At 41.9% G+C, this 25702-nt stretch overlaps 1 protein-coding gene across 2 annotated transcripts in view; it reads left to right on the top strand.

Annotated features, from left to right (window-relative positions):
* Window positions 1-25702, top strand: part of nfatc1 (nuclear factor of activated T cells 1) — a 51782-nt gene that overhangs the window by 6622 nt on the left and 19458 nt on the right. For both annotated transcript variants that reach the window (XM_085148014.1, XM_085148013.1), the window contains exons 4-8: window positions 3617-3819; window positions 5849-6021; window positions 8210-8350; window positions 19135-19190; window positions 22626-22758. In XM_085148014.1, the coding sequence (XP_085004140.1) occupies window positions 3617-3819; window positions 5849-6021; window positions 8210-8350; window positions 19135-19190; window positions 22626-22758 (706 nt within the window). The remainder of the gene's footprint in view (window positions 1-3616; window positions 3820-5848; window positions 6022-8209; window positions 8351-19134; window positions 19191-22625; window positions 22759-25702) is intronic.

The raw sequence follows: 25702 nt of genomic DNA, 5'->3' as shown, positions 1-25702 counted from the left end.
TAACTATATGATATAAAGTTATATTTTGTATCATGAAAAGGAAAGAACCGGCAGCATGCTAGTCAAAGAGCCCTTAAATCTATTTAACAGAGAGCTTATACAACTGTGTATTTATCTGAGAGAGAATTTGGCATTTTTGTTGAGTGCACAAACTGCGCAATAGTGACAAAAAGTCTGTCAACACAAGTTAAAACTCTCGACCTTTGAGTGCGTCACGGATGAGGAGGAGCAGCTCATAGCTGTGGCTAGTGATGGTGAGGATGGAGGAGCACCAGGAAACAAAATACAAATACTCAATTTTAGGATGTTTTGTTTTTTTTCCTGTTGCTAATTTTGCAGTTGAAAAAGTTTGCCTGTGATTGATTTCGTGTAACTAATTGCAAACAGTATTCGTCACAGTTGGTATTAAAAATAGGATGTAGTGACGTCCTTTTTCCTGGAGTGATCTTACTAAAAGGTTAAAAGTAATAGTGTTTGAATGGAAGTCCTCTGTTTGTTGGACAGAAATATTATATTTGTATGCAGCGCTGGAATAGAAAAATCTGGAAAGCAAAACACGTTGTATTAGCCATAGTGTCGCAACTACAGCCGCACATCTGTGCGAGGCTGACCATGAGAAGGTGCTAATGATTTAATGACAGGGGTCTGGGTTCACCTCAACTGAAATAGAGAGTGTGTGTTCTCTTTAAACCTCCCCCCTCAACTTTTTCTGCCAGCTACCACCCCAACCACACAGACTTCCCTTTGTTTAGGAAAGTTCCTCTCTGTACGGCTGACATCATCGCGCCCTGCGTCCTGCGGAGGCGGCAGCAAGCTAAACCACACACGTTTCTGGCAGGCTGTGATGGAGATATTGGAGGGAGCCTCAGACAAGGCAGCTCCATCTCTGCGACTTCCTGATTACACGGTGCGCGCAGCCTCTGCCGCGGACGATGGCTGACGAAGCCTCTGCGGCTCGTCCCGTCGCTTTTCTGACTCAAACCCTGCCCAGACTTTACAGAGTTTATTCTGGAAGGTCCTGTTCAGTGTGGTACACGTTTTCTCCACCTCTAGCATCAGCACAGTAAAGCTGGCTGTTTTCTGTTCTTTTTCAATGCCATCACTGCTGCCTGCCTCAACCACACCCGCCCTTGCACCAGCAGCACACTGAAGAATGCCCCTCTGAAGTGCTGCGTCCAGTCCTCACCGCAGCTTATGCTCAGGGTTTCAAGCTGTACTTTGGTGGAGAGGAAACGCTCTGTATTCATGTCTGTGAGGTCCTCTTTTTCACCCTGACTGAAGTAAGCTTTTATGATCTGACCAAAAAGTACCCAACATGCTCTTTTGAAGTATGTTTTTGTAGATGTAGATGCTGTTATTTTGGCGTCATGTGCTTTTTCTTGGCCTGTGTAATTAGCAAATGCCGTCTGAGACATACTTGGTTATCTCTCTTTGAAAATAAAGATGGAGGATTCCCTTTTATAACCATTTTATAGTTGCTGGGGCATCACAGGAATGGAAAGGAAGCGCTGGTCGCCCTCACCCGGCCGGAGTCTCGGCATTCCTCTTGTGGGTGATAATGTGAACTGGGGAGGCTTGGCTGCTTCGCCAGCATCAAACTGCCAGAGTGAAAGAGCAGTGGATTTGCATGAAGCTGTATCTCAGTGATTTTAATTGCATCAACAAATCAAAACTGTTGTCTGCTTGAATTGCTTTGTAAAAACATGTGATTCAGATCACGGAGCAGAAAAACTAAAAAGGAAAGGTTTCTTAATTTCATGATTGCTGCTTGTGTCTTAAAATGATGGATGATGATGCTGACATAAATTACGAGCACTTCTAAATGGATGCTTTGTGAAGGTTTGGAAGCAAAGAAACCAAAAACAGCTGAAAGCAGTCAGATGATATTATCAAGTTTGATTATTTCTATTTGTCTAGACTTTGTTGCTGATAATAATTCAAAGCAGATAATCAGTAATCTGTAAGTAATTACAGTTTGAGAGTAACTAAACTCGCGAGCAGACTACCTCACTTCATCACACTCCTTCCTGCTGCCTGAATAAACAGCATTGCTAGGCAGCAACCCATTTCCTTACACAAATATACGGGGCTTTCGCAGGCTCTTAACCCTGACAGGGATCCTCCTCCAAATCACATGTTATGCCTCCCCAGTCTGAGGCTTTCACTCTCATTGTGGGCGCCGCTCGCCTCGAGTGCTCCCCTTATGTAAGTGAAAAGTGCGGTCTTCATTTCAACATTTCCACACTGATTGTTTCAGCCGACACTCTTTTCCAAAGTGCCTTATAATTAGTCGGGGTTGAGTGTCGGCCTCTATTACGTTTTGACGGGTTTGTGGATGACGATGTGCGTATAGTGCTCGTTTTATAACACTTTGCTTGCAGACTCAGACCAGTTTGACTCTTAGAAGCTCTTAATCAGTCAAGATAAAGTGCTGTTCTGTGTGATAGCATGCAATAAAGTCTACTTAGTTAAACTGTATTTTTGAATACATTTGAATACTAATAGCCCATAGAGAGGGGAAACGAACGTCCCAATACTTGACCCTGAATGGCCGACACTAATTCAAACCTGATTACTGGAGGCATTTCAAGTGAAGCAGAATTGCTTAATGTAATTTAAAAGATGGAAAAACTTTAAGACTGTTTAGCCAAACAGGAGCAAGTCCAGCTGGGATGTTTTGGTTAAAGATGGAGGAAATTTAAGAGCCTAAAAATTACAGATTGGGAAAAAAAGAGCACTTTTAAAAAAAAAGGAAGTTCGTTTTTATATTAATCCACATGTTGATGTTTGCTGAAACATATTAATCATGGTTTAAAAATTAAAAAAAAAAAGTTGCTTTTCTCTGTTTAGTTACCTCAGTTTAAATTGACAGTGGTGTAAAATGTGGAGCCTCACTCGTATTTACTTAGATGTAAACATAAAACTAATGTTAAATATTCTGCTGTAATTCTTCTGCTGCATTGTATGGATAACATACATAACTCTCTGACAGGGTGTCAATAGTAGCCACTGTTCTCAAATTTCAGCCTGCGGGTTTGGGCCTCATGCCTGCACTCTGCAGTCTGGGAGGTTGAGGTCATCCTGGCAGGAGGCCTCTTGTCAGGCAACACCTATGAGGGTCTGGGATTACTTTAGATGCTCTGGGACGAGCCCACCAACTGTAGCAAGCAGCGCTGCCGCGCCGCCTCTGTTACGCCTGCAATCGTTTTGCTGATAAACATCAGAGCAGAGTCAATTCCGAGAGTTTAACTTGACCCTGAGTGTCCCTGTTTGGGTCTAAACGGCTCGAACGGCTTTTCCAAAACACTGCCTCAGTCTTGTCACAAGGTGAGCATGGTGCTCACAGATCACAAAGCTGCAGACTGTAGGTGTATTTTACCGCTCTTTGGCCCCATGAGATTGAACCACTGTTGGATCAACATCTTGGCAGACCTGACATGAACTCGTAGAGGAAGTGGCCACAGGCTGTTGGTAGTAAATTAAAGATGAAAAGGGTGATGATTACACGGTCCTAAAAGGCTACTTTGTTGGAAAGCCTGACCTCTGAAAGACCCGCGTTTCGTTCTGACAGTTTGTAAGCTTGACCGCACATGTCCGTCGTTTCTTTGTCTCTTAGCTTCACGGCTACATGGAGAGCGAACCCCTGACTTTGCAGCTGTTCATCGGCACAGCTGATGACAGGCTGCTGAGGCCACACGCCTTCTACCAGGTCCACCGGATCACAGGCAAGACGGTGTCCACCCCGAGCCACGAGGCCATGCATAACAACACCAAGGTTCTGGAGATCCCACTGCTACCAGAGAACAACATGCGGGCCATGTGAGTATCGCCAGACTAGAAAAACAGCTCTAGACTTGACTTGGACATCCAGTCTCAAATTGTTTAAGAACTGGCGTGCACTGGAATGAAGCACTGGTTTTAAACTGGGATGAATCTGATTGGCAGTGAAACCTTTTAAAGAGTCATTTGAGACAATAGCAATGCCAGTCTCAAGTCATTAACCAAGAACGCACATTTTGCACAAGCCCATGTCATGTTTGGTCACTGACAGGAAATCCAAGTGAAATCTGCTGTCCCTCGAGACATTTCCTTCAAGCCCATCAAGAAAAGTCATGCCATGCTTTGAGTCAGCTGAAACCAGTCCCAGTCAAATCTTTTAATGGTCCATGAGCAAGCTGCAAGTTAAGAGCGGACAATTTCGTCAATGTTCCTTCAAAGCTCTCACAATCAAATCCTTTGACTTGTTTGATTTTGCTTTCAAGTCAACATTCGACTTGAATATTTTAACGTTTAAATCTTAAATGAATGACTTCGATTTCACAGCAAATACACAACGAGTCCAAAAGACTTGAAATAATAATTCTTGCTATGATGGAGTTTAGTGCAGCCAGTAAACACCAGCTGCTGTGGTAGCTGTAAAAATGCATCTTCACTGTTATCATATTAAAGGGATACTAAAATCAAGGGAAGTTATTTCAACAGAGGCATCAGTCTGGTCTGGTGAGAGGGGAATTTCACTCCTCTCGGGCTTCTAAAGCCTCATCAAAGCATGTTAGATTGCTGCTTTTGATTTATCTGTGCATGTCTTTGAGCTTGCATGTCTCCTTTAGGGCTTTAGTTTTGCTCTTGAAGTGTTGCTCTCTGCACACAGATGGGTGGCTTTTCCCATTTTATGAGCTTCAGAGATCAGATTACTGGGAAGTCTTCGGGCTGCTAACAGGGGACCGGGGTCTCTGTCTGTGCCGCAGGTAGTAACATCCTGCTACCATCAGCACTTCCCCTGCTTTTTAATGGATGTAACACATAAGCTCCACTTATACAACGACTTCACCTCTGGGTATGGTTTCTTCTTTCTTCAGAGTACACGAAGGGTTTTGTGGTGGATTTGACATGTGCTCCAGTCCAGTGTGACGTATATATGTTTCATAATGCAGTATAGGATACAGGCGTTATTATATCCCTGGAATAGTTAATCAAGATGATTTAGGAGGAAAAGTTTCAAATTAAATTGTTAAGCAACACCAACGCAGATTTGTTTTTTGCGGCTAATGAAGCCACGAGAGTCGAGTTGGTATGAATTCAATTAACTCTTCATAAATTAGTGCCTTAAAAGAAAAAAAAGTGTCTTTTTTTGTCCTCTTCTTCTAAAAAAAATGAAAAAACCCAAAAAACTCACTGACGAGATCTCTCAGTATGTGATTTTTTGCAGTCAGTCTGTTTGTGTAGGCAGAGAGCAGAACAGCTGGGGTCCTTAGCATCAACACCTGATTACTTCACCAGTGAAGCAGACCCTGGTGTCTGCCCAGAAGAATGTAAGGGAGTGTCCGAGTGTGTGTAAAAGTTGACATTAAGTAGGCTTTGAGGAATGCAGCATCAAGTAGCAGAGCGATGGAAAAGCCAGAAACCGTTTGGAAAGGCCTGAGGTACTGAAGTATGAAAAAGTTAGAGGAGTTCAGTGAAGAAGGGGGGGCTTATTAAGTGTCCGATGAAGACTTTGACTCCTCAAAATACATCTTATAGCCAATTCCTGGTGGTGAGATTTGTGCAGGGGCAACAATATTTAAGGAGCCGGCTCATGTGGATTATAACAAACAGATTCATGAAAAATTGAATGCTTCCAGGCGTTTTTTTCTGTAGAGCTTCAGTTTTACCCCAGAGCAGGTCCACAGAGGCGTAAAAGCTCTGCTGGGAGTGGGGATGTTAATCTTCTGTTGACAGCCTTCTTCAGGGCTACAGTGATGAAGTCCAGAGTGAAAGTCTTTGCTACATAAATCCTGATTAAGTGTGAGATTATATATGTCATAAATGGACCCAGCAGACTCTTTGTCTTTTGTCTTTGCAAACACAGAATCGACTGCGCGGGAATCTTGAAGCTGCGTAACTCGGACATAGAGCTGAGGAAGGGGGAGACCGACATCGGACGCAAGAACACGCGTGTGCGGATGGTGTTCAGGGTTCACATCAACCAAGCCACGGGGAGAACGGTGTCTTTGCAGGTGGCATCAAATCCCATCGAGTGCTGTAAGTACATCCACTCATATTTGTTCTGCTTTGAAAATGCCAAACTTGAACTCATCAGCCTTCTACAGTCGTTTAAAGGGCTCGATTAGCGTGGACACGGGTAAAAGCATAAGATAGTGTCACTGATCCCAGCAGGGAAACTCATTCTGTGCATTTAACAGACTCTAAGTATTACAAGCAATGAGCATCCACCATGATGCATCATTTCCAGTTGTAATTTTCAGTCATTTTGTTAATACCGGTTCATTTGAAGACTTTATCCCAACTGAGCACCGAATTCTAACAAAATAAAGTAAATAAAGAAAATAGACTACAGTCTCCAGAGGTTTCCTTCTAACTGTGACTGGCTACTGGCTCACAGGTATGATGTAAGAACTTCCTCACATACCTGCAGTGCAACAAGACATCTAAACAAGCTTGTCCTTCAAAATAAAAGCACTACAAGTAGAATTATGATTTAAGAGATGCAAAATCAGTGATTTTTTTTTTAATTTCTTGAAAAATTATCTGGATTATGTGATAAATATAACGATAACAATTAGACCAGTTATTTGTTTAAGTTCCTTTGATAGGCAAATCCACCTAACAAGTTTGTGATGGCAGGAGAAATCATAGGGAACTCATACAGCCTAGCACCCTTTTACCACAAGGCGCAGTGCTGACCACTGAGCCTTGTGCTGCCTAAATGGCTGTCACACCCCTCTAAAGGGTCAGAAGTATCCACTATATTTAACTTAATCAGTGTGAGACAACTCTTCCGTGTGAATGGGTGCTTTGTACCAGACGAATATCTCAACATTTAGTGGATGGACAAACACTCACACAGCTGCTGACGGGGACGCAGACAGGCTTGTTTTTGTGAAATACTGTATCGTGTTCCAGTTTCAGACTTTTAATAATTCCTCAAATCAAATGGAGTGAGATTAGAAAGACAACAAAAGTCCATGTGTCTGGTGGTTGTAAGTGGATGCCGCTCGATTTAAAAAGATCACAAGACCGAAGGACTGGGCAGTAGATTAATCAGAAACGATGAGAACTGATTAATCCTTAATTGATTAACCAAATTGACGTAAGCTTCTCAAATCTGAAAATGTCTGTTTTTTCTTTGCAAATCGAATTTCGTTATCCATTTCTCGACCAGATCAGAGAATATTAATGAGCAACGTTGGACTGAGTCAAAATTATGAAAGAAGAGAACAGCTGTAGATTCGCTGATAAAGATAAAAGAAAAAGATGGAGCCATGTAACGAGAGCCACTGAATGCGGTTCATGTGATAGTGAACAATACTTTAATGTAATAGTATTAACCCTGTAAAAGCTTTTTAAGCCTGGCTCGATAAACCCCATTGACTGCACTGCACCGGAGTTGACCTTTCAATGGACCGGGCTAAATTCAGGCAGATCAGCCACTTCGTGTGGTTCTGGCACCAAGGGCTGCCACACAGATTAAGTCTTATGAGGTAAATGAAAGACAGTAGTTAAACCATGAGCTCAACCCCTTGAAATAGACCATTGTTAGTTTTTGAACGACTGCCACAAAGCAATTGTTTTTGACCAAAATTCGCCTGGTGTGTGAGCGAGGCTGAAAATGACACACAGGCGAAGAGCAGCAGAGAGATGTGGGAGAGATTGATCGTTTCCAAAGACAGCGAATTAGAGTTTTATCAAAATCAGAAAACAGCAGCATCAAATTACAAAAAGATGATTCTCATGTGAGGCAAATATTCAGCCTCTGTTTATGTATCCAGGTCAATCAGAATGAAATTACACGGGCTAAACTTGGCTAAGACATCAGCTTTACATCTAGCTGAAGACAGAACAAGGTTTGCGAGTATTTTGTGGCGTGTGATAGATCGTTTTGGAGGGGGGGAAAAAATGAAGGCAAACAAGGAATGAGAAAGACAGGCCAAAAGTTAAGAGTGAGGCGTAAGGAGGATCAGGAGAGGAAATATTTGAGAGGAAACATTCTCTATAATTTAAGGGAAACACAAATAAACACAACATGAAGCCTCTCTATGCTTACTGCCAAACAGGGATCTTAATTTTAACATGGAGAAGTTGAGGTTTACAGCTCTGTGAAAGCTGTCTAGGTAGTGATTCAGCCTCGGTCTGGATGCTCAGGTCTGCATGGGGAGTGGGTGTGTATTAGCTGAGCGATGAGGCCCGGTTTGTTTTTTCCCTCCCACAGCTCAGAGATCAGCCCAAGAGCTGCCGCTGGTGGATAAGCAGAGCCTGGAGACGTGTCCCGCCCCCGGAGGGGAGAGGATGCTCCTCGATGGACACAACTTCCAGCACGACTCCAAGGTGGTGTTCGTGGAAAAGGCTCAAGGTAAAGCCGGAGGAGATTTGGGAGTTTGCGCTGTTTCATCTCAGTGCAGCAGTGTGTGTATGTGTGTGTGTGAGTGTGTGTCTCCCTTTCTCTGCTGTTGGAGAAACCCCAGGACTGCTCCTCCCCTCCCAGCTCCTCTTCTCCCCCCGCCGTCAAAATATCCTCCATTCTGCCAGAGTGCCACATGTGGTGCACATTAATGCGCTGTATTTTTAACCCAGCAGATTTACTTTTGCAGAAGTTTCCATTGCCTGTTCAGCAGAGGAATGGATCACAAATGCAGCATGTGTTGCGTATGTGTGTGCGTGCACATGTAGGTGGGTGGCTGTGCACGTCGTGTGGACACTTTTGTGTGTGTGTGTGCGCCTTGCATCAGTGTTTGTTTCTCTTTTTCTTACGTTAAGCCGTTTTGGTTAGGAGGGAGCGGGGACTGCTCCCAGATGTTGATACGACAACGTTTACAAACAGCAATTTCCTTGATTAGCTTTAGCAAAGCAACGTGAGGTACAGTTTGGGCCAAGGCTGAGCAATGTAAACACGCGTGATCCTATCAGGACGGTGACTCATTCAGAAAAAAAAGAAAGAAAGAAAGGAAGCCTTTTCATTGTTCCACCTGTGGAAGAAGGAATTCAAGGCTGCACGGGCACACAGGCAGCCCGCCTCCAGCACTGTACGATGGAGTAGTGAGATTGTTTATTAACACTCCGAAGAAGAAGAATCTTTTCCTCTCTGCGCAAACTCTTTGTTTAACTCTGATCTCATGAGGTGAAAAGGGCAGATCAGAGGCAGAACTAATGTCATGATGAATTAGAGCTGACACCAGAACCATTTTTTGGAGCACGACATGAAGCTCTGGGTTGAACAGAAATGAAAAATATGCAATATCCACTTTGCAATAAAGTGATGTTAGCATTGGCATCTCATAGGAATTGTCCTGACACCTATACTTTTCATGTTATACACGCTTCCCCTATATAATGTAATCAAAAACAACAGTGGATACGTTTTCATTGTTATGCAGATGATACCTAGCTATATTTATTAATGAGACCTGATAACAAAAATTAGTTTGTGCATGTCTTGAAGACATAAAGGTTTGTAATAACCCCAAACAACCTCATAAAAATGGTGTCCTACTGTTGTAAAGAACCTAGGACTCATTTTTCACCAGGATATATGTTTCTATGCTAATATTTAGGACAGCTTTACTAAAACAGAAACATCCTCTGCCATCCTGTCATGCTGAAAAAAAAAAATCATGCATTTTTCTTTCATTATTATCAGGCTAAAATAAAATTTCCCTGAAAAGCCTTCAGTTGATTAAAACCCTGCAGTTAGAGTACTAAGAAGAACTAGAAAATAAAGTTCATGTTGCTCCCATATTAGCTTCTCTTCACTGGCTCATTGTTAAAACCAGAACTGAATTTACGTGCAGTTGTCACACAGTGTGTTGCTAGCTAAAGGTCCAGCTCCTGTATTTCACAGGGAGAGAAGGGAAAGAGAGCTAACTTCACTCAGAGATGGAGAAAGATAAGAAAGACAGGAAGAAATGCGCTTGATAAACTTGAAATTTAAAGTTTACATTAAGTCCTGTTTTTAAATCTGATATTGGCTCTGTACATGACGTATTTTTCATTTGTGAAACATGCAGCAAAACAAATTTGCTGTAAATTTGACTTGAATTTAATAGAAAGGTCCATTCTGTTTTTTAAATTTAGCATTAAAGTGATGCATAAAGTGAGTATAGCGTTACTTACTCACTTAAGGCAGGTTGCAAAACAAGGCTTTGCCTGCAGTCCTGGTGTATGAGCTGATAACAGCTGATCTCAGTGCTAGCCCACCGCAGAGCTATCAGTTGACACGTCTTTGAACATTTTGTAGGCACATTTTCTTTAAGCTGATTTACCCTGCTTCTAGTTGATTCTGCCTCTGCAAGCTGCTTCACAACCCACCTCTTCGTTTCAGTGCTGTGCCTGACTGAATGAGCGTCATCCTTGTTATCGCTGATGTCTGTTCTGTTGTGTACCGAGCTTTCACTCCCTGCCTTATGCTTTCCATATATTCACATGGAAAAGATGGATGTCCCCAAATACAACAATACCACAATAATGTAGATGGAAATCTTCCTTTGTGTAAAGTGATGCTGGCTGAATTTTAATCTAGCAAACTTTCTTCCTTTATCTAACATTTCAAATTTATAGCCATAGTGTATTAAATTATTTAAAAAAATATAGCTTATTGAATATTTAGATAAACCACATTGCAGGTAGATATGAAATGTGGTTGAAAGCTTCAGACACAAGTGTGAAAGTGCTGTCAAACTACTGTCTACTACCAAACTGCCTTTTTCATCGATACCAGTTATTTCTATAAATGTAACCTTTTTAGCTCTGCCTCCTGGCGTTTCATCCAATCAGTGTGTCCTGCTTAGCAAACCACATATTTTTTTACCCTAAATTGAGCAAATCATTAGTTCGAACAAGCCGTGAAATCTGCCTCGGCTGTAAACTCGTCAGATGAGCTGCTCTCAGAGCCGCTCCACAGCAGCTGATCGTCCAGTTGATATTGAACTGATATTTAAGATAAGCTTCAGAGTGGACTATTCTATCTGCTTTAACCTGCCGTCAGTTGCTGGACATCTATAAGCAACTTGGCAACCCATCTCCAGCCCAGCTCTTCCTTTCCATGCTGTCTCTGACTCATTAAATGTGTCATCTCTGATGCTTGCTCTGCTTTGAATGGCTGGTTTGCTGCTGTTTCTGCTGCCTCCTGTTTTCCATGTATGAAAGAGCAGGAAGATCCAGTGACCACGCCTTATGCTTTCCACGGTCCCAGAACAGAACCATGTTGCTGAATATAAATTAATAACAATTTGGCTGAAGCGGATCTGACTGAATTGTGTGTTTCTGTTTGACCCAAACTCTGAGCTCATTGTAAATACATTCATCTGGTTCATTTACAAAGGAAACAAAACAGAAACGTCCAACATGTTTGGGTCTTTAGCTGCTCTGGTTCTCCTTGAGCTTTGAATCTGGCCGTCTTTAGGGCCTCGTGGACTGATGCTTATGGGTGTGCTCCCTTGTTTTTGATGAGGGTTTCCCTGCGTCTGGCAACAGCATCAGATTCCTGGGCAATCCTACCATGGAAACACCCTTGAGCCAGGCTTCCACAACACTGCCCCCCTCCACTTCCCTCCATCCTTCCACCTCTTTATCCAAGCTGCTTCTTTGCCACCAGCTCTCAGTTCATTAACTCTATGAGCTGCGGGCTCCCTGTGGATCAAACTGGTTCTTCTTTACAGCTGCTCTCTGTATAAACACACAGATAAATAGAAACAGTAGACTAGTAGAGACGTCATTACTCTCTGGGGTGAAATGGCATCACTGATATAATAAGATACTAACTAATAAGGCCAAGGACTAAAGGCTCAAATCTGCATATTTAAAAAAAATATACAACTCATCTCTGTTTTCAAATCTTCATGTAGAACATGTACGCTCTGGAAAAGTTATAGACTTTTATTGTTTTTTTTACTCGTGCCAAAGCGGAGCTCTGAGAAACCATTTAACAATCAAACTCATAAATCCACCGGAGTGGTGGATTTAGTTGCCATAAAGGGCTTAAGCATTTATTTTTACCGATGGACAATTTTCCTGCAAATCTTCCAATAAAGCGCTCTCACAAAATAACTTTCACAAAGCTGCGGTAACAGAACATGCGGACGCTGACAGATGCAAATATTCCTGAGAGTTGTGTTTTTGCATCCGTCCTGTACTTACAAGTGAATACGTCTGTGTGTGTATGTGTGTTTTAGTCAGAGTTTCCCCTGCAATTATAGCCGGGATGAGTGACCCTGCCTTGAGATGCCAACTTGCTAAAAAAAAAATCAATTTGTTTTGGTTTTTGTTTTAGTGTCCGATGGATTTTTTTCCCCTCTTGCGGTAAATAATGAAAAACCTCTGGAGTGCGAACGTGACAAGAGAGGGTGACCTTGAGACCTCGTGTTTTTTGTGCATGTGCAGTTTCGTGTTTTTGAGTTTGTTTTTGTTGCTGCCCGTGACTCACGCTCATGAAGGAAATCCCTGTTTCCCATAGAGACCTGCACACCCTGTCACCTGCTCTTTAACACACAGTCTGAAAACACAAACTGGCTTTGCTTTATCTTGCCTGCATGTCCCGCCTTTAGCAGAAATGGCCAAGATAACATCGGTTCAGCTGCCAATCGTGACTACAGCCAATCAGTCATAAGAGATTACTGTATGGCTTTGGTGCTGCAGACATCAGCCTGTAATCTAAACCTAACTCGATCTCACCTTGCTTTCATTTGCAAAATTACTGCCCAGGAGATGCTTTCTGTGATAAGTCGCAGCCACTCCATGTGGGAAATTAGGCCCTGCTGTCCTCTAGTCACCTCTTTGTGTTGATTAGTACTGGAACACTTCATTTTTTGTCAGCAGGAGTATAAACTGTACCTTGGTTATTTAAAAAAATAGATATGCACCAATAAAAGTAGACATATTATGTTCCGTTTATGCTGTTGTAGTTGTGGATGCTTATGTTAAACGTGGGCAAACGTAGACATATTGGAGTCAGCATATGTACTAATAATCCACTATGGGTTTCAGGCCGCTCTAAAAGCTTAGGCTCAGACAGATTTTTCTACTCTTGGCTCTGGATGATGTCAAAGAGAGCAGATATCTCTAATGTGGTTTTGTCAGAAGCTCCACCCGCCTGTGCTCAAAACTTCTGTTTATGCTGCTAATCAGAAGACTGGATACCCTTAAAGAAGAAAGCTATCTTTAAGGGCGATGATCTGAGGCTCTGCACCGAAGCCCTGCTAAAGATAAACAAGGATTATTCTGAGCTGCGACTCAAAGAAAATGGAGCTAGAACTGAGCATCGCAGGTCCAATATAAGGTTACAAAATGTGACAAGTTTGTTGTTAAGTTATAAGATGTTTCATAACCTTACCTCATAACCTCATAACCAGCCAGGATCTTTCTCTCTCTCTTAAACCTTCATGTTTAATCCCAACCAGTCATTGGAGATACGCCCTCGGTGAGCTTGATTCTGCTGAACATTTCTTCCTCTTAACCCTTTATTGGCCAAGGAACCATATGTACCACCCTATTGCATCTGAACAATGAAAAAGAAAATAGAAAAAAGTTATTAAAGTTAAACATAAGTTCTCCAATAGCATGCTAGGGTTGAGTATTTGAATTTGAATGAGAACTGCTGTTGCTGTTTCTTCTCTTTTAATGTTTGGGATCCAGCGATGTGGAGAGTTACGCCCCTTTATGACCAAGTTCTAAGTTTTGTTGTTGCTGTTTTTGTTTTGGTTTAAGAACCTGGTTGGATTTTATTCTCCCAATTGTTTTTTTAATCTGTTTTAATCATGCTTGGACTATATGACTAACATGATAAACAAATCTCTCAGACCCACTTACTAGTTTCCAGCTGCATCACATGGTCTTCATTTAGTAAATGGTGTTGACTAATGAAGCTAAAAAAGGATCTTCTTGCGTTTTTTTCTGTCTTCAGTATTAGATTTTAGCGAGGCCTGCTGCGTCACCTGGATGCTGACATTTTCCCCCCAAATTTGATGATAACTGTATAGTTCAGAAAGCATCCATTTAGAACGATAACAACTGGACTGTTTCACAACTGCAGTTATCTGAAAGTAATTCACATTGTTGATTACTTTCACCGGGTCCCTCCTTTTATTTGCTGGAGTATTTTTAATCAAGTGTGGTTCTGCACAGTGTTTCCCTTCAATGATTGATAATAGCAAGAGATCCTGGAGGAAATCCTTTCAGAGGAAAAACCCCAAACGAAAAGAGCGCTTTCACATCTGGCCTGGTATTCTGGAGAGCTGCCTGGTTGGCTGCAATCAGCATCGCTGCGAATAACAATTTCCCTGATCCATCAAACCTACAGCTATGTTTCCCTTGAACCATCTTCCTCCCCCGTCGCTCTTTCTGTGAGCCGACGAGTTGGAGCTCCGGGCAGGTAGAAAAGCCGAGCTTTCCTCGTCTGACGGGAACACCCAAACAATTTTGTCTAATCGTTCTTGGTCAGAGCAGCAAGTAAGACGAGCTGAAAATTGAACTTGACCGCGCTGCGTTGCTGTGAGATGGTTTCTAAAATTACCGGTAGAAAACTGCAGACAGCCCTCCTTCTTTAAACTAATGAGAGCTGTGAGCGAGATGACAGTAGCGTAATGACAGTAATGTACCTCGGGGTGAATGAGTTTGTTTTAACTTGCACGCTCTGTTAGCTGTGCTATCTTTTGAGCGGCGGTTTGGTTTGGAGGGAGGGTTCCTTTGCTTTGGTGGTGCGCATGGTCGGCGCACTTCACTTTCATTACATTAACAGAACAATGGCTGTTCAGCGGTTTGGCTGCTTTTGAGAACAATGACTATTTTTCATAAACAAATCAATTACAGTCACATAAACAGATGATGTTTTCATAAATTATAGGGTATGATTTCCTAAAAAAGAAAGAAAAAGACAGCTTTTTTGAGAAACTCCAGAGACTGATTTCTCTATGAAGTGGATGACGTTGTGTAGTGGCAGGCGCCGTTGTAGCTTTAAGTGGTGCTCTTGAGGGCTTGGTGTCAGTATCTGCTGCCATTTATCAGATTTGAGCTGGCCTCAGTTTGCAAGCAGCTTCCAAAATCCAAATGTTTTCAGGGTGGTAAGGAAGAGGTCTCAGTCGTCAGTCAGAGGACAAGGGAACTCTTTCAGTGTGCCACATGGACTTGGGTAGAGCATATGTTTATATTTACTGTACGTTATGAGGGCTTGGGCACATGCCACCCCGCTGTTTCACTCTGGGCACCGGAGTTTTACTCCACCCAGCCTCAATTAAGACACACAAGGAGCTGTTTGAATCTCTTTCTAAACACAACATGACAAATAACTGTATTGTATATTGTTTGATCCCCCTCGGCTGCCATGACTCTTTGCAGCACACCACCGCTGTGTCATTGACTGCTCTGTGTTATGTCTGCTCTGAGAAAGTAATGATTTGTGTAGAGCGTTGCTAACAAAATGTGAATTGTACGACTTCTGAGAGGCTGGGACGGTGCCAAGGCCGGTGGAGCTTGGGCGTTGTGAGAGCTGGGGAGGGGTGCTGGGTTTATATGGTCGAGGTGGTTTTAGGCTGAGTTGTTTAACTTAGATAATATTGGATATCATCCAGCACAGTGGGCCAGAGACTTAGAAACCAAATTGTGCTCGCTGAAATTTGGTGGGAGGGGAGCTGGAGAGAAACTGCCGCCGATGTTTTTCATTGGATCGGTGCAGGCTTTGCGCAGATGTTGCCCTATAACTCTGGAACATTCTGTGGTTATCAATTACATTCTGTGGTTATCAATTATCCGGTACAGTCTTTTCAAACAAAGGCATCCCACGCATTCAACTTTTCAAAGCTCTTTCTCTCTCTTTTTTTTTTTGGCTCTTGAGAAGTTTCCTGGCAGTAGGTAGCTGGGCAGCGAGAACAAATTGCTCAATTCAAATTTTCTATCTCTGTGATGATGTGAAAAATGATGTGCGTGAGTCAGAGAGAGCGAGGGCAAAAGCAGACGGGGAGAAACAGACAGAGACGTTGAGGGAGATCTAAAAAACATGTTCATCTCCTGTGGATTGACAATGATTGGAAAGGCTTCCCTTCTGGAGAGCTTCCTGAAGTGAGGAGACAGAGTGGGGTTGGGGAAAGATAGACAAACGCAGATTTTAGTGTTAGTCACGTTAACTGTTTTTAAAGTTAGTCAGCGCTGCTTACGTAAAGATATTCTTTTCACTGAGAACTTCCTGTATGACGAGCTGTTTTTCTTCTCTTTTCTGTTTATAGGGAGGTTTCTTTGCCATATTGTTTATAAATCTTATGTTTGAATCATAATACCACCAGTCTGTGTGTGTGTGTGTGCACTTCCCATAACTCTACACCTTGCATCTGTACCAGATTATCTTGAAGCTTGCAGAATGCTGTTTACATTTACTATCTCTGAGATTTCATTTTGTTTTTAGAATGAAAGTAGACCATTTATGCTTCCCTTCATTTCTCTCATACTTGTATCTTTACAGTGGCGAATGCTCATGCTGAACATATCCAAAGTTGGATAATTAACTAACTATATGTAGAAGCAATCCCCTCGAGGCAAAAGCTAAGGCTTCGTTTCAGACGGTCTTTCTTACTTTTGGATCTTTATGATGTCAGTAGCACACAGCTCGGGCTGTGAGCACAGTGGCCCCACCCACAACTCTTTTGAGGGGCAACCAATCAGAAGAAAGTTATTTTAAAGGGAGATGCGCTAACACGTGTTGTTTCAGACAGAGGATGAGCTGAGGGGAGGCCCAGTTGGAGATGATTGATGATTGTTTTGAACTGTGAATTATGCAAAGCATCTCTAGTAGAGTCCAAGGAGAGAAATGTGGAGCCAGACATGAACATAATGAGCGTCCACAGAGAGAGTGAAAAATTTAGGTAACGAAAAATTTATTGTCATAAGCTGTCACTTTTTTTCTCAGAAGTTTCATAGTGTTCCTATCAGTAAGTCGTAAATATTTCACGCAGGAGGTTGTCGTATACTCCCCTTCTGTCTTCCTCTCATACCTTCATGTTTCATCTAGAACGGTCACGAGGCTGAAGATTTGAATGATGAAGTAGGTTTTTTTTTCTCATTTTGTTTTTTGTATAAGTGCTTACTTATACTAATTAATGTATTGTGGGCTTTCTTTCTATGATAATGTAATATTTACACTAGTTTTTTAAAGTACTAAAGAGACCGTGTAGGGAAAACTGACCTGAAATGGAATTAAAATATTTTACCAGTGAAAAAAGACAAACATACAACAAGTAATAGCAAGGTTTTATGATATATGTTGAGTTGCACGCAACAAGGTTGCACGAAGAGACGTATTAAGTGTCATCTGGAAGACAAGTCGAACCTGTTGATGTATCTGCAGCGTTCACAGTCTGCGTTGCATTGTTTCCTTTTTTCTTTTCTGGTTTGCAGCTCGTCAGAAATGTTCTTTCCATCCCTTTGAAGTCATTTCAACCACTTACATTTACATGTGTATATTGACTGTAGCATAAACATTATGCATTATTAAGCACTGTGTGGCTAATGGCAGCAGAAACCATGTCAGATGTTTGATATTTAGCAGAAATAATAAGTGATCTTTTAAATGTCTAACAGAGCAGGCTTAAAAAGAAAACTTTGCTCTAATAGCTCAGCCCCAGTTCCACATTCTTACTTAGAGCAGGTGCACTGAAAAATTGACTAAATTAGTACAAGCAGAGCCTGTATTGTAAAAACAGTATTTGAGACAGGCTTCTGATTGTTGAGGAGTTTGAAAATATGTCTCCAGAAGTGACAGCTCAGCTCTCAGTTGAGCCCCTCTCAGGTTTTCCTCGAGTTATTACTAAAGTGACAGCGCACTCTATCTCAGCCTTTTTTGTTGGTTTTTCTTGGATGATAGTCCGTCTGTTTTATATGAAGGAGTTCTGTGGAAACATTTGGTAAAAAAAAAGACTTTTATTTTGTGTTTAGAGTTAAAGTTGAAATAATGAGCGTAAACTTGACACTCGAAGATTCAAATCGTCTGAGAGGAATTTGTAGCCCTATTACTCATTCGAAACGAATGTTATCGCTTCTTCCTGGAGAGCAGCAACCGTAAAACTCTAATGCTAAGTGTCAGGCATGTGCAGCAGCTATAAGAAAAATGAAAGTGAGATCAAACAGAGCAGAGAGAGGTCTCCGGCTCTCCAGTCAGTGCCAGGCTGCACCTCCTCCATCTGTGCCACCTCACAACTCCCGTCTACTCAAACACCGAGCGTCCCGTCCGTCTCCACTGAGCTGTCTGCTCCATTCAAAACGCTCCACTTGTCAAACTGCAGGCATCACGTTGAGCGACACTGAGTCAATTTTCTTCGAAATAATTTGGCCTTGGCTGACTTTTTCTTTCTTTTAAAGTGCAGTTTTCAATTTCACAGCCCTTTAATGTCAATTTAGAGCCTTGTTAATGAGTCAGGGGTCTAAAGAAATCACAGTGGTTTCCCTCTGTGTCTAATAAATTGGTTGAAAATTATAGTTTTACTCACACCTCATTGGGCAAAATGACAAATCAAACCCGAGCTTTTTTTAGCAGGCCTGTGTTTCCAGCGGTTCACATGATGCCTCGTTTTATTGCCTGATTGGAAAACCTTTTTTATTGTGGCAGCTAAACAGAAGAAAAAGCACATTACCAGAAAAGAAGAGAAAAAAGTACCAGTACCGTTTAACAATCATTATATGGGGATAGTGGAAAGATTCCTATGAGAACAGAAGAAATGAGAGGTTTGAAAGTCGAGGCGAGTTGTCAGTTTCCAGTCGCCGCGCATTAACGAGCCAACCAGCTGCTCGAGCATGTTGGGATTCCACACAGCGATGAAGTCAAGCTTTCTCTCATCCACCAAAGATGTCGCTCATCTCTTTGGTATGACTGCTTTTCTTTTTTTTTTCAGGATTGCATCAGATTTCTCTCTGTGCGATTTTGCTGTCTCGAAGTCTGTCCCCGGTTTGTTAGACCAAGGATATGAGCTCACGAGCCGTGGGTCAGACAGTGTGACGTTCGTGATATCCTCCGCTCTCCGGAGCTGTTTTATACATCACTGATGTAACCGATAATAATAACAACACTCATTGCATTTCTTCATTTCTGCTGGGAGCCAAGTAGGTGGGTTATTTTTCTGAAGCGTCGTTGCTAAGTCTTTCTCTCTTTCCTGTCCTTTCTTTTAGACGGTCACCACATCTGGGAGACTGAGGCCAAGGTTGAGAGAGACGCCTCGAAGCCTGTAAGTGATACATGTGACACAGTGATCGTGACAAAGCTGATCTCATTTCAGGATTAAAGCGCTGTGTAAAGAGCAGCTGTTCCCAATCATTTATCTGAACTCGATGCCAAAATGTTTAGTCTTCGCATCTGAAAAACAATCTAACGTCTAAATTAAGAGAGCCGAGAGCGACTGGAGCCCCACTCAGTGTGATGAAGAACAACCTGCCTTAACAACAACAACGCATTTGTTTTTTTTATTGAATCCCAAATCTGCTGTAAACTTATACATAATTAGATGGGAAGTTCAAGAAGTCTTTAAAATTTGTAAACTATTCTAGTCATTCATCTACTAGCTTAGCATAAACCTGTAAGGAAAGGCAAAATAACCCAACCTCTTAGCTAATACTACAAAAAGAATGTGTGTTCATTATTCAACTGTTATACTTTTTATATCTGAGCTCTTATTTATTTACAAGAAATATTTTACAGTGCTGGAAGAAACTAAGAGGGCACTTACCAAACACTTCCTGTTTTTGTACTGGACACACTTTTGCCTTCACAACTGCCTTAATTCCTCAATTTTTCATAGCATAGATTCAACAAGGGGCTGAAAACATTCCTTGTATATTTTTGGTCTATAATGACACGTCAGCATCACACAGTTCCTGCACATTCACGACATGAATCTGTTGTTCCACCACGTCTCAAGGGTGCTCTATTGGATTGAGATCTGGTGACTGTGGAGGCAATTTGAGTGCAGTAAACTCAAATGTCATGTTCAAGACACCGGTTTGAGATTATTTGAGTTTTATGACATGGTTTGTTATCCTGCTCAAAGCAGCCATCAGAAGTTGGATACACTGTGGTTGTAAAAAGATTGACATGGCCAGCAACAATGTTCAGGTGTTTATGCGACACTCCCGAAGTGTGTCGAGAAAGCATCCCCCACATCATTACACCAGCCTGATGATTGTTACCAGACAGGATGGATCCATGCTTTCATGTTCTCTTTTCTCCCTTCTCTCACCCCAACCGGTCGCAGCAGATGGCCCCGCCCCTCCCTGAGCCTGGTTCTGCCGGAGGTTTCTTCCTGTTAAAAGGGAGTTTTTCCTTCCCACTGTCGCCAAAGTGCTTGCTCATAGGGGGTCATATGATTGTTGGGTTTTTCTCTGTATCTATGAAGCGCCTTGAGGCGACTTTTGTTGTGATTTGGCGCTATATAAATAAAATTGAATTGAATGTTGTGATGAGTCGGTGTGAAGTGCAGCCTTGGCTTCCTGTTCTTAGCTGACAGGAGTGGCAGCCGGTGTGGTCTTCTTCTGCTGTAGCCCATCTGCTGCAAGGTTTCACATTCAGAGATGATCTTCTGCTTACTTTGGTTGTAACAAGTGGTTATTTGAGTTACTTTTGCCTTTCTGAGATCTCAAAGCAGTCTGGCAATTCTCCTCTGACTTCTGGCATCAAACAGAAGGCATTTTTTCACCCAGAGAACTGCTGCTCATCAGATATTGTCTGGTTTTCAAGACATTCTCTGCACTAGATGCAGTAGATCAGCAGTTTCTCAAATGGCACCAACAATGATGCAATTGAGAGTCACTTAAATCATCATGTTTGATTGTGCTGATGGCATGTGATTGGTTGATTAGACATTTACATTAACAAGCAACCAAACAGGTGCACCTAATGAAATGCCTAATGAAGTATCAATACCAGCGTTGCCTTTTGTTCTGAATCAGCGAACTGTGACTGTAACAACAGCGCTGATTTCCTCAGCCCAGCTTCAGTGTTGTGTTTGAAATGTGTGGAAAAGGTGTTCAAAAGTTCAGCCCTCCACCTGTGGGGGTTTGAGCCTGGCAGCGTATCCTGTCTTGCGCTCAGACAGCTGAGGGAAAGACAGAGCCAGAGACGTCTGGGAGATAGACGAGGGGATTAGAGCGTGTATAAATGTGAAGGTCTGCACCTGCTCCCAGTGTCTTCCCTCTGCAAAACACAGACACACACTCACTTAGAGTGGCTGCTGGGGCACATCTGTCTGCTCGAATAGACAAAGGCCCTCCCTCTCTCCATCCCTCCCCACTCAGTCCAGTCTGCTGGATTGGTCCCATTTCAAACACTGACGCTGCTTTGGCCAAGTTTAATCTCAGACCAAACAACAAATCCAGAATACGTCACCTGAACAGACTGACCTGCTCCAATGAGCGCAGATCTGGGAAGACGAGGGATGATTACGTTTTCTTTTTAAGAATTACTTATAATTAGATACAGATTTCTCATATAAACCTAGATAGATGGTCTTGACGCACTCACTTAGCGAGTCCAAAAATGCTCCTCTATGCTTAATTTGTCACATTTTTTTCTTCCCACTGTTTGCATGATAGGAACCAGTTTTATTATATTAAACCTCCCAGACCTTGTTTTGAGATTTTCTTTTGCTTTTTGTGTTTGTTTTAACTCAATTTGCAATTTTATGATGTAACACACAATATGCAGGCATAAAACTTTCAGAAATATTTGAATGACTTCAATTACATGTGACACCAGTGGAATCCTGCAAATACAGCTGCCTAACAGTTTACACAGTCCAAATGAGGAACCCTTTCCTGAAATTTAATTGCTATTTCTCTGAAGGGCCGATGGATTTCAGGGAGTAAGAAAAGTAGAAAAGCCTCATCTGGCTCCACTTAGCTTTACAGTGGTAGTGATTTAATATAACGTGTGTCAGCTCTCACCTGTACATGTCAGGCCCGGCCGTCCTCCGAAGCTCAGTTTTGCAGACGGATGACTTCCTCCCTGACTACTGAGCAGCGCCTCCAACACACTCGGTCATATATATTCCCACACACATGCACAGAAACACACACATGGGGCTCATGTGTCCACAGGCTGAACCCAGGAGTGTGGTCACTTCTGGCCTTCACTCTCAGCAGGAAGTTCTGCTGGGGAAATAAACTATCTGGACACTCCCAGGTTCAATTTATTCCCTTTGACTGAGTTATTCATTGTGCAAACAACCAGAGCTCCCTCTAACCTTACTTCATGGCCTCTTTGTGGCTTTCGGATGACAACCAGATTTTTACATTGTATCTGCCGCCCCTTTAATTTAAGCTACAATATAGTGGAAGGGACTGCAGCCTGGATTTTGTGTTCCCCTTTCCCCCTACTAATGGCCAACAGGGGGTGACACACATGTTGCCAAAATAATCAGATTGTGTAGCGGTCAGGGTTTACCTGTGATTGTCAAATTGGCACAGACGGGCATGTAGTGTTCTCAGTTTCTTTGTCACAACTACCTCTTCAAGATGACAAACAAGAGAAGTAAAGCCACAGTGACTACTTCCCCCTTTTATATGTACTAATTAAGAAGTTTAAGTGCAAATGCAAAGCTATAAGCTAATTAAATGGATATTTAAATAGATGGTGTGTTTTTAATGACAGAACTTGTTCTGTGTTGCAGAATTCGCTTCTTGTTGAAATCCCTCCCTACCGAAACCAAAGACTGTCCACTCCCGTCCACGTGAACTTCTACATCTGCAATGGCAAGAGGAAAAGAAGCCAGTACCAGCGCTTCACCTACGTCCCTGCCACTGGTAAACTTGTCTTTTTAGTCTGCTATTTATAGGTTTGGTCACCGCTGTCCTTCATAAGATGTTAAACTCCTTTCATATGTTTGCTGTTACAGTGAGTCCATTGTGTGGTGGCTTACACATTTTTTTACCATACAAAAAGTTCTCTGGTTCAATTTCAGGGGAAGCTCCAAATCCCTGTGGGCTCCTAAGAGCCAAATCAAGCCACCTACATATGCTCTTACAGTGAGGGATGCTCATATAAAAATGGCTAAAGTTCAAAATAGTCTTTCAGTCTATGCTCACTCTTAGCCAAAAGCTTTGTTTCAAGTTGGCTTTTTCTACTCCTGAATCTGGTTGTGAGCACACAAGCCCCACCCACCTGCTGTCATGGTTTAGAGGAGCAGCCAATCAGAAGAAAGCCACTTAAAACATTTATCTCAAAGCTTTTCCAGACCCACACCACACTTTTTTTAGTCAATTACTAACAATAAAAAGTGTGAGCACCACAGCATTAGAAAAATTGTTACTTTTTTTGATTCATTAAACATATTTTTTGTAGTGGCTCTAGACCTCACAAATGAGGTCCAAATCATGGGAACTACCATCTTAAAGGGAGGGGGAAGGGATCTAAAGCAACTTGTTTTAGCCTGAACATGAACTCTGGATGAATTTATTTTGAATCAGCAAAATATTCTCTGTGAATGGACATTAGCATAGTGGATCCACTTTATGTTGTAACTTCTTTTTCAGCAAATTTTGATGTGATGAAGCTGCAAAAAAAGGGAAAATATAGTGTGAATAAGGTAAAAACTGTCTTCAGATATATGTTAAGTTGGGGGTCAATAGTATCACTCACCATTTAGTCTTGTTCATGTTTTAATAATTAAAAAAAAACAGCTGCTTTCATTATCGTTTAGTGTAGAGTTGAGTTTTTGCTAATTTAACAAAACAGTCCCGTCAGCTTGAAACCCAAATAGTCAAACTATTTTGGTCACAAAGTAAATTAAAATATACATATATAACCCTCCATTAATCTCCAGACTTTTGGTTAATTTTTTGTTTTTGATTTTTTTGTCACCATGCCAGCCCCTCACTACTCTCAGTCTGCTCTTTTCCTTCCACATCACAGACTAATTAGAAACATTTTCGCTGGGATTTTACTTCTGAAGACGAGAACAAACAGTTTGTATTCCCCCCTTGTCTGGTGGTTTTCTAGGGAGGAACAAAGCAACGCTATTATTCCTCCATTGTAAAAAGAAATCCATAAAATCTGTTCTTTTCCATACCTGTTGCTGCATGAATGCTGAGGCAACTGGACACACGAGGGTGGGGAAAGGGGCATGGGAAAAACATGTTATTTGAATCGAGAGCCTTTTGCCAAGCTAAATATAAACATTGACCCACCAACTGAAATGTAAAAACCACTGCTAATTGCACTCCAGGCTTGGAGTGAAAATCCAGTGGGTGGTTCAAAGCTGCGATTCAGCTGAACTGGCCCGGCCCTGTGCGTGGGCGACGGAGTGCCCCGCCGTGAAAGTGGAGCATTGTCCTCGCGCTGCAGAGTGTAAGGGAGTGGACAGACTGTGGGACAGCAAGTGTGGTCAGTGTCTCCTAGAAGGTGAAAGCTTTTAAGGCAGCAAGCCAGCAGGCTGAACAATATAATCTGCCAGTCTTCTAGAAAGGGAGAAAATCATTGAGAAAGTTTAAACAAATGGACAGACTGAGTAAAAACACAGCTGGAAAAAATGATCAAGGCCTCAGTTCCTCGATGAGACAGAATGCAGTCATTTCCCAATCTTTTCAGCCTGATGGTTAATTGAAAATAATACAAAGACAACCTTTCAGACGTTGAGGCTCAACTGTTTTATTGTTTGCTAAAAAAATACTCATTTTGAATTTGATTACAGCAATTTGTTTAAGAAAAGGAGGACTGAGGGAGGTCTTTGCTGCACTTTTGAAAGTAAAAGTTCCCCATTTTTCCTAAATATTGGATTTTCACCTCAGGTGTTTTCTTTGTCATTGTTTTTTGTTTCATAAAGCGCCAAATGCCAAACCAGGACTGGATGACCACCAGTTTGGTACCCGCACTCTTTTGCTATGGAGTTGTGCCATTGTAACGTGAGCAGGCTGACAGTTAAATGATGTAGCATTAATGAAGCCTTCACAGACGTGCGAGTAAGATGGACCCCCGATGTCATCACTGATCCTTGAAGGGTATTTTCCAAAAACAACCTAAGAGAACCTAAGTTTTACCCTTCACCCAAGTTAATCTAAAAAGAGAAGGCAGCAGCATTTATGGGTTTTTTTATTATCTGTTCTTCACATCTGACCTGACGATCACAACCATTCACTATTTGGCGTTGTTTTCAGCCTCGTCTTTGACTGAAATCTGGAGTTTTCTGCAGATTCTTTGGATCATTTGATGTTATTATGAACGCAGATGATGAAAGGTTTAGATTGAAAAGCTTATTCTCATGTAGTCTTTCACAGTATCTATATTTTGAAAAGCAGTTTTTACACATCACTAACATGTTGTGGGCTGTGTAGAGCTTTTTTTTTTAGCATTACAACCCTTTTCCAGTCTTTTGTCGTCCTCCAACATTTTTAAATGCATTGCTGACGTCAATTTCAAAATGCTCGTGATTTTTTTTCTATCACATTTCTAAATTTGATGCATTTAAGCGAAATAATCAATTAAAGAAATCTGTAAATCGTTTTGTTCCGCTCTGATTTACGCCTCAGGTTTTTTGCTTCTGTTTTGAAGAAATCACATCTGTACCTTTTTCTCTGTTTTTTTCATCAACAGCAGGTGTTTCAACAGCTCACACAAAAACAACAGATTTATTTTGGGACACGTAGTACACATGGTTGATCTTCTCACTCCGGAAACCCCAGGGCAGGCTCTCTTTTCTGGCAAAACAAACTATTTGCACTTCTTCTGCACCCTTCTTTGCACATGCATGCA

This window comes from Neolamprologus multifasciatus, chromosome 22 (assembly GCF_963576455.1).
Source record: "Neolamprologus multifasciatus chromosome 22, fNeoMul1.2, whole genome shotgun sequence".
Taxonomy (NCBI): Eukaryota; Metazoa; Chordata; class Actinopteri; order Cichliformes; family Cichlidae; genus Neolamprologus; species Neolamprologus multifasciatus.
The sequence above is the reverse complement of the archived record's forward strand: the minus strand, read 5'-3'. Positions and strand labels throughout refer to the sequence as shown.